The 9,612-nt window shown below is 44.9% G+C and overlaps 1 protein-coding gene across 1 annotated transcript; it reads left to right on the forward strand.

Annotated features, from left to right (window-relative positions):
• Positions 1-8,229: 8,229 nt before the first annotated feature.
• LOC119309879 (RING-H2 finger protein ATL74-like) lies at positions 8,230-8,763 on the forward strand. Its single transcript, XM_037585780.1, has one exon. It carries the CDS (start codon positions 8,230-8,232, stop codon positions 8,761-8,763), a length of 534 nt encoding a protein of 177 aa, XP_037441677.1.
• The last annotated feature ends 849 nt before the right edge of the window (positions 8,764-9,612 follow it).

Consider the following 9,612-nt stretch of genomic DNA (forward strand, 5'->3'; position numbering starts at 1 on the left):
AAACGATTCCACATTTCCTTAAGTGCGTACCAAATTCGTGACTTAAATATTCTCCTCCACGATCTGATCGTAAGAACTTTATTTTTCGGTCACGTTGATTCTCTACCCCATTCTGAAAATCCATGAACTTTTCAAAGGTCTCAGACTTGTGTTTCATCAAGTAGACATACCCATATCTACTCAAGTCATCAGTGAGAGTGAGAACATAACGATATCCTCCGCGAGCCTCAACGCTCATTGGACCGCACACATCGGTATGTATGATTTCCAATAAGTTGGTTGCTCGCTCCATTGTTCCGGAGAATGGAGTCTTGGTCATTTTGCCCATGAGGCATGGTTCGCATGTGTCAAATGATTCATAATCGAGAGACTCTATAAGTCCATCAGCATGGAGCTTCTTCATGCGCTTGACACCAATGTGACCAAGGCGGCAGTGCCACAAGTATGTGGTACTATCGTTATCAACTTTACATCTTTTGGTATTCACACTATGAATATGTGTAACATTACGTTCGAGATTCATTAAGAATAAACCATTGACCATCGGGGCATGACCATAAAACATATCTCTCCTATAAATAGAACAACCATTATTCTCGGATTTAAATGAGTAGCCATCTCGTATTAAACGAGATCCAGATACAATGTTCATGCTCAAACTTGGCACTAAATAACAATTATTGAGGTTTAAAACTAACCCCGTAGGTAAATGTAGAGGTAGCATGCCGACGGCGATCACATCGACTCTGGAACCATTCCCGACACGCATCGTCACCTCGTCCTTCGCCAGTCTCCATTTATTCCGCAGTTCCTGCTTTGTGTTACAAATATGAGAAACCACACCGGTATCAAATACCCAAGAGCTACTACGAGTACTGGTAAGGTACACATCAATTACATGTATATCACATATACCTTTAGTGTTGCCTGCCTTCTTGTCCGCTAAGTACTTGGGGTAGTTCCGCTTCCAGTGACCACATCCCTTGCAATAAAAGCACTCAGTCTCAGGCTTGGGTCCATTCTTTGACTTCTTCCCGGCAACTGGCTTACCGGGCACGACAATTCCCTTGCCGTCCTTCTTGAAGTTCTTCTTACCCTTGCCTTTCTTGAACTTAGTGGTTTTATTCACCATCAACACTTGATGTTCTTTCTTGATCTCTACCTCCGCTGATTTTAGCATTGAATATACCTTAGGAATGGTCTTTTCCATCCCCTACATATTGAAGTTCATCACAAAGCTTTTGTAGCTCGGTGGAAGCGACTGGAGGATTCTGTCAATAACCATGTCATCCGGGAGATTAACCCCCAGCTGAGTCAAGCGGTTGTGCAACCCAGACATCTTGAGTATGTGCTCACTGACAGAACTATTTTCCTCCATCTTACAGCTGAAGAACTTGTCGGAGACTTCATATCTCTCAACCCGGGCATGAGCTTGGAAAACCATTTTCAGCTCTTCGAACATCTCATATGCTCCGTGTTGCTCAAAACGCTTTTGGAGCCCCGGTTCTAAGCTGTAAAGCATGTCGCACTGAACGAGGGAGTAATCATTAGCACGAGACTGCCAAGCGTTCATAACGTCTTGGTTCTCTGGGATGGGTGCTTCACCTAGCGGTGCTTCTAGGACATAATATTTCTTGGCAGCTATGAGGATGATCCTCAGGTTCCGGACCCAGTCCGTATAGTTGCTGCCATCATCTTTCAGCTTGGTTTTCTCTAGGAACACGTTGAAGTTGAGGGTAACATGGGCCATTTGATCTACAAGACATATTGTAAAGATTTCAGACTAAGTTCATGATAATTAAGTTCATCTAATCAAATTATTTAATGAACTCCCACTCAGATTAGACATCCCTCTAGTCATCTAAGTGATACATGATCCGAATCGACTAGGCCGTGTCCGATCATCACGTGAGACGGACTAGTCATCATCGGTGAACATCTCCATGTTGATTGTATCTTCCATACGACTCATGTTCGACCTTTTGGTCTCTTGTGTTCCGAGGCCATGTCTGTACATGCTAGGCTCGTCAAGTTAACCTAAGTGTTTATGCGTGTGTAAATCTGTCTTACACCCGTTGTATGTGAACATTAGAATCTATCACACCCGATCATCACGTGGTGCTTCGAAACGACGAACTTTCGCAACGGTGCACAGTTAGGGGGAACACTTTCTTGGAATTATTATGAGGGATCATCTTATTTACTACCGTCGTTCTAAGTAAACAAGATGCATAAACATAATAACCATCACATGCAATTAAACAGTGAGATGATATGGCCAATATCATATAGCTCCTTTGATCTCCATCTTCGGGGCTCCATGATCATCTTCGTCACCGGCATGACACCGTGATCTCCATCATCATGATCTCCATCATCGTGTCTCCATGAAGTTGCTCGCCAACTATTACTCCTACTACTATGGCTAACGGTTTAGAAATAAAGTAAAGTAATTACATGGCGTTAAATTATTGACACGCAGGTCATACAATAATTAAGACAACTCCTATGGCTCCTGCCGGTTGTCATACTCATCGACATGCAAGTCGTGATTCCTATTACAAGAACATGATCTCATACATCACAATATATCATTCATCATTCATCACAACTTTTGGCCATATCACATCACAAATCATATGCTGCAGAAACAAGTTAGACGTCCTCTAATTGTTGTTGCAAGTTTTACATGGCTGCAATAGGGTTCTAGCAAGAACGTTTTCTTACCTACGTAAAAGCCACAACGTGATTTGTCAACTTCTATTTACCCTTCATAAGGACCCTTTTCATCGAATCCGCTCCAACTAAAGTGGGAGAGACAGACACCCGCTAGCCACCTTATGCAACTAGTGCATGTCAGTCGGTGGAACCTGTCTCACGTAAGCGTACGTGTAAGGTCGGTCCGGGCCGCTTCATCCCACAATACCGCTGAAGCAAAATAAGACTAGTAGTGGCAAGAAAGTTGACAACATCTACGCCCACAACAGATTTGTGTTCTACTCGTGCAAAGAGAACTACACATAGACCTAGCTCATGATGCCACTGTTGGGGAACGTTGCAGAAAATAAAAAATTTCCTACGGTTTCACCAAGATCAATCTATGAGTTCATCTAGCAATGAGAGAGGGGAGTGCATCTACATACCCTTGTAGATCGAGCGGAAGCGTTCAAGGGAACGGGGTTGAGGGAGTCGTACTCGTCGTGATCCAAATCACCGGAGATCCTAGCGCCGAACGGACGGCACCTCCGCGTTCAACAAACGTACGGTCAGGGAGAAGTCTCCTCCGTCTTGATCCAGCAAGGGGGAAGGAGAGGTTGATGAAGATCCAACAGCACGACGGCGTGGTGGTGTATGCAGCAGCGATCTCGGTAGGGCTTCGCCAAGCGTCTGCGAGAGGGAGAGGTGTAGCAAGGGGAGAGGGAGGCGCCAAGAGCATGGGTGCGGCTGCCCTCCCTCCCCCCTCTTTATATAGGGCCCCTGGGGGGCGCCGGCCCTAGGAGATGGGATCTCCTAGGGGGGGCGGCGGCCAAGGGGGTGCCTTGCCCCCCAAGGCAAGTGGAGGCGCCCCCCACCCTAGGGTTTCCAACCCTAGGCGCAGGGGGGCCCAAGGGGGTTGCGCACCAGCCCACCAGGGGCTAGTTCCCCTCCCACTTCAGCCCATGGGGCCCTCCGGGATAGGTGGCCCACCCAGTGGACCCCCGGGACCCTTCCGGTGGTCCCGATACATATCGGTAACCCCCGAAACTTTCCCGATGGCCGAAACTTCACTTCCTATATATAATTCTTTACCTTCGGACCATTCCAGAACTCGTCGTGACGTCCGGGATGTCATCCGGGACTCCGAACAACATTCAGTTTACTGCATACCTATATCTCTACAACCCTAGCGTCACCGAACCTTAAGTGTGTAGACCCTACGGGTTCGGGAGACATGCAGACATGACCGAGACACCTCTCCGGTCAATAACCAACAGCGGGATCTGGATACCCTTGTTGGATCCCACATGCTCCTTGATGATCTCATCGGATGAACCACGATGTCGAGGACTCAAGTAATCCTGTATACAATTCCCTTTGTCAATCGATACGTTACATGCCCGAGATTCGATCGTCGGTATCCCAATACCTCGTTTAATCTCGTTACCGGCAAGTCACTTTACTCGTACCGTAATGCATGATCCCGTGACCAGACACTTGGTCACATTGAGCTCATTATGATGATGCATTACCGAGTGGGCCCAGAGATACCTCTTCGTCATACGGAGTGACAAATCCCAGTCTTGATTCGTGCCAACCCAACAGACACTTTCGGAGATACCCGTAGTGCACCTTTATAGTCACCCAGTTACGTTGTGACGTTTGGCACACCCAAAGCACTCCTACGGTATCCGGGAGTTGCACAATCTCATGGTCTAAGGAAATGATACTTGACATTTGGAAAAGCTCTAGCTAAACAAACTACACGATCTTTGAGCTATGCTTAGGATTGGGTCTTGTCCATCACATCATTCTCCTAATGATGTGATCCCGTTATCAATGACATCCAATTTCCATAGTCAGGAAACCATGACTATCCGTTGATCAACGAGCTAGTCAACTAGAGGCTCACTAGGGACATGTTGTGGTCTATGTATTCACACGTGTGTTACGATTTCCGGATAATACAATTATAGCATGAATAATAGACAATTGTCATGAACAAAGAAATATAATAATAACCATTTTATTATTGCCTCTAGGGCATATTTCCAACAAGGGAAAGGCCCCTCCTTATTCTTGCTTGTCCTTCCCCCTAGATGGGAGAAGGTCTTCCCATTGGTCCTTGGGCTCCATGGCTCACGGAGGCGGCATCCCCTCTAAGGTTGGATCTCCCTTTTCTTTTTTCTCTCTGTTTCGGTACTATTTGTACGACTGAATACCGTTTCTTAAATATCCGGAGATGCGTAACTCTAACCGGGCTGATCATTTTACACAATTATTTTCTCAGAAATTAGCTTTCTTGCGGCGAAATAATGACCCCAACCGACCTCCAGAGCCTCCATGTTGCTAGAGGCCTAGCCGCACCCCTAGTCCATGTGGGCCCTCGGGCACCACCTTGCATTGATTCCTTTTCGCCAAAAAAATCCAATATTTTTAAGAAAAAATCAATAACAATCAGCGTGTTCCGGCTCGGTGAGTTTTTGGCCTATATTCACAAAACCAATAGAAAACTGGAACTGAGCTTTGCCATTGGATTAATAGGTTAGTCTAAATAAAAATAATATAAATTTTTGCCAAAAATATGTAGAAGTGATATGATAGTAGTATGAAACAATGAAAGATTATAGATACGTTTGAGACGTATCAGTCGGTAGTGGCGAGGCAAGGACGGTCATGACAATATTTGGTAGGTGTATCTTTATGGTAAGATAAGGTAAACAACTCTCTTGAAATGGTATATACTTAACAGAGTGATCCTCACTATATTATTTGTCTCAACATACAAGCATGCACATCACTATACAATTATGGGTACGATAAGACCCACCTCAACTTGCAACTATGCATAGAAAAAGACCCACCACCACAAGAAACTATGGATGAGAAAATATTTTCACTATTCTACTTATATTCAATAAATATTTTACAACTATACATAATCAAATTTAATAAGTCATATATATTTTAAATTTTTATTCATGTGTTATTAAAATAAATATTTATATTCCACATGTCAAATCTCATTGAAATATGTTGCTATAATTCCCGCGGCAATGCGCGTGGTATCATCCAGTTTTAAGAATAACCAAGTATGCTAGTAAGGTAATTGTGTCTTCTTTTCTTCATGCCTCTCAAATCAGGTGTGCAGGGCACTACATATTTATTGCAAATACATTGATTTACTATGCCTTCACAGGGCTTGTCATGCCTTTGTGTTTGGGATGAAGAAAACATATTTATGTGCGGGTGATTCCGAAGTCCAGCAAAAATAACAAGATACCGCTTACTATACTTACACTGTCTCATATGAATAATATCTCGCCGATGTGATACAATTGCAACACACAATCTACTACATGGTAGACCCATATCCACCGCCTCAATTGACTCATGCCACCAAATGCTAAAACACAAAGCGTATATGCTGGCCAATGAGCGGCGTTGCTTGCTTGTAGCATCTTTAGTAGAAAAATAAGTCAAACAAATCTCTTATGAATCATTAAGAAACTAGAATTACTTTTTCAAAAGTAGATATTTTCTAGTCTAGCTTTAGGGCAAGGTTAGCTTGAACAACTCTAGTTCTAAAGCGCTTAAAAGGAAGTATGTTAAACAGTTAAAGAGCAGATCGCTATTTGGCACGGGAAGGTATTAACTCTATGTTGAATCATTTTTAATAGAAAAGTATGTTTAGAGAAAGATATTTTCTGGTGCATTTATTTATTTATTTTTGGAGGAAAAGTTCATATATTTATGTCAAGGAAGATATTAGCGAGTGGGTACGTGCACAACAGAGTAACTCAGTTCTAAATCACTATTAAAAAGTACTCCTGCGGTAAAGAAATGTAAGATCGAACGATCTTATATTTCTTTTTACTCCCGGAGTACATTGAGATCAGCATACTGCTATTCTGTTGGGCGCAGCTTTACGGGACGATAGCCTAAACAATTCCCCCTGTTATGGATCATTTAAACAACTCATTAGTATCTTCAAAATCTCTCGGCCAATCAATCTACAATCAAACCTTGGATATCAAAGATACCAAGAAAGTGCACATAAACAAAGCAGAGCACCAACCACCGATCACTCACTGTCTGCATTAGCACTTGCATTGTCACCTTATGCATTTAGGTATGGTAATAAACTCCCCATAGGGACGATGCCTTGTAGGATATTGTGGCAGATTTTTTTCCTAGCCACGCAAACAAAGTGCATGCTTTTGCATGTTTCGTTTTGGATACGGTGGGGACACCCACAACGTACATTCACACTCTTCCGTTGTATAACAGATAAGGGCGCACTTTTTTGCTTCATTTTTACAATGTGGTAGGGGCGCACAAAAAAAAAAAGTGGTAGGGACGCACACCACGTACACGCACCACTTGTGCCACTATTGCTCACAACCATAAGATTTCACTGCAAGATGAGGTTCTCTAGACTTTGAAGTTGTGATGTTAATGTCCCATGCATACAGTTTTATATTTGTATTTAAAACCGCAATTTCTTAGTTGTACTTAATTTATTTTTCTCCAACATTTGTTTTGTTTGGCTATATAATTGGATTAAAATCTTAATCCAAACTAATTACAAATTCTAGGAGCTGGCATTATTTGGTACCGTGATGTAGTTTCAGTTCTAACTACCTATGTAGTTGGTATTGAAAACTTGACTATGTGGACGACTTTTTGCAACAAAAATAAGCACATTTGTGTCACTTTCTTTAGTAGCCGCATTTTTTTCTCTCTCCCTGGCATATGTATCATGTCTCTCTTCTCCTTCCCTGTGTCTAATCCTAAGAAGAGCTTAGAAGTTCAATTATGTATAAAATCATGCTTATTTTAGACAATATGAAAAGGACTTGGTACCCCAAGCCATTTGTCTTCTCAAATTTAACATCGAGTGTCTTTTGATATTAAAGTAAATATAGAGTTCAGACAACATCATGTATATATACTATATAGTAGATGTATGCAACTAGAATTGTGCCTTAAACTTACAGAGAAGACCGATGATTATGGTAATTGTGCCATAAACATCACGAGAATTGTGTCAATTTGGTCTATTGAGTTTATTCAGTCATCCAGAGAAGAAGACCGGTCCGACCAAAATAATTCGGTCTTTTAGTTCTTACGAGCGGTTTTAGTTCGGCCTTTACGGGTTCGGTCTCGGTAAAATCCCCGGGTTGGGGACGGGTACAACGTAATACTTATACTTACAAGGGAGTGGGGACGGGCACCACGTAGTACAGCACAATAGCCACAGTCGTGCCACTTGACAGTCGTAGACGTGAGCTTTCACTACCAGATACCTGAACTTTACCCAATGCCTTGTCATCCAACAAATAACACTCGCGCAGCGGCAGACCTTATATATACCCCACGAACGGAGCAGAGAACGACAGACAGACACTGATAGCGGCTAGCACAGGCATCAAAATCCAGTTCGAATAGCTTGAAACAGAGGAGGCCCGGTGAACTCTCTGCTCGATCCTGCTCGGTGGGCAGCTCTCAGATTATATAACTTCATCAACCATGGGTCGTCCTGATGCGGAAGCGCCCGCGTCGAGCGTTGCCTACGGAGGCGACGGAGGCGCGGCGGCGCCCGCGGGGGCGGGGGCAGACCCGGCTTTCGAGACCAACGTGGTGATCATCCTGGCCGCGCTCTTCTTCGCGCTGCTCCTCGTCATCGGACTCAATTTAATGGTGCGGTGCGCGCTCCGGCGCGTGTGGCGCGGGGCCGCGGCCGCTGCCGGCGAGGGCCGGGCGTCGGCGCGGGTGGCCTGCAGCGGCAGCGGCATCAAGAGGCGCGTCCTCAGGAGCCTCCCCGTGGAGGTGTACGGCTCCGGGGAGGACATCGACGACGTGTGCGCCATATGCCTGAGCGAGTTCGTGGACGGCGAGAAGGTGCGTGTGCTGCCGCTCTGCGGGCACGGCTTCCACGTCCGCTGCGTCGACGCCTGGCTGGTGTCCCACGGCTCCTGTCCCACGTGCCGGCAGCCGGTCATCGATGGCGCGCCCGGGGAGGCGGCGGAGACGAACACGGTCATCACCGTGGTCATCGTGTGAGTCCGTCTCGCGGTGAAGCATGCCATTGCTGCTGGTACAGCACACTCCTGCATGCGCAAGCTCTTGTGATTGTTTAGGCGCAATGCCCAATTGCTCATGTAAATATTCGACAATGAGTAAAAAGTTTTGCTGAATTAGTTTGCTCGCATGTCCTCTTTTCCGGCGCCGTCGGCGCCCCGGGTTCGTCGGCTGGTTGCCTGGTGCCGGGACACGACACGTACAATAGCCACGGCCGTGGTGAATGTGCTAAGGCAGGTCACAATGGGCAAGAACATAAGCTAGTAACTTCACACTTCCCTAGACTATGTTTCTATCCTCATAGTGGGTAAAAACATTTATGTAGTGTCATGCAACGATGTATTTATTAGGTTATAGACTCATTGTTTCTTGGAGTGTGTGATGTTCCGGTAACTTAGCTAGTTACCACAAGCACCTCTCTCTTCATTAAATACGTGCCACATAAGCAAAGTTGTATTGGAGTGTGTGATGTTACTTCTAAGTTCCTTGCCACTGTGACCAGCCTAGCGGCCAGCTACGTCGTCATCACCGGGCGGCCCGTGACGTAGGGCGACTGACTGTTCTCTTTTTCTTTTTGAGGGTGGCGACTGACTGTTCAGTTTTACTAACATCCACTTTGAGTATGTTACAAGTTCCCGAGTATTTTCATCAGGTGCCGTTTTACTTTTGCCGATTGGGCGGTGTAAACAACACTATCTCTACTCCAACTTCAAATGTCCGAGCCGAACAGTTCAAGCACTTTTAAGCCTACCTCTATTTTCCGCCGAATGCGTTTGAACATCCAAAATGTCCCAGTCCGGTCTCAACTTGAGTGGCAAAGTACCTCATCTA

Source organism: Triticum dicoccoides, chromosome 5B, assembly GCF_002162155.2.
Source record: "Triticum dicoccoides isolate Atlit2015 ecotype Zavitan chromosome 5B, WEW_v2.0, whole genome shotgun sequence".
Taxonomy (NCBI): domain Eukaryota; kingdom Viridiplantae; phylum Streptophyta; class Magnoliopsida; order Poales; family Poaceae; genus Triticum; species Triticum dicoccoides.

Excerpts from the sequence above, each read along its gene's own strand:
- LOC119309879 (XM_037585780.1), top strand. The coding sequence starts at position 8,230 with ATGGGTCGTCCTGATGCGGAAGCGCCCGCGTCGAGCGTTGCCTACGGA.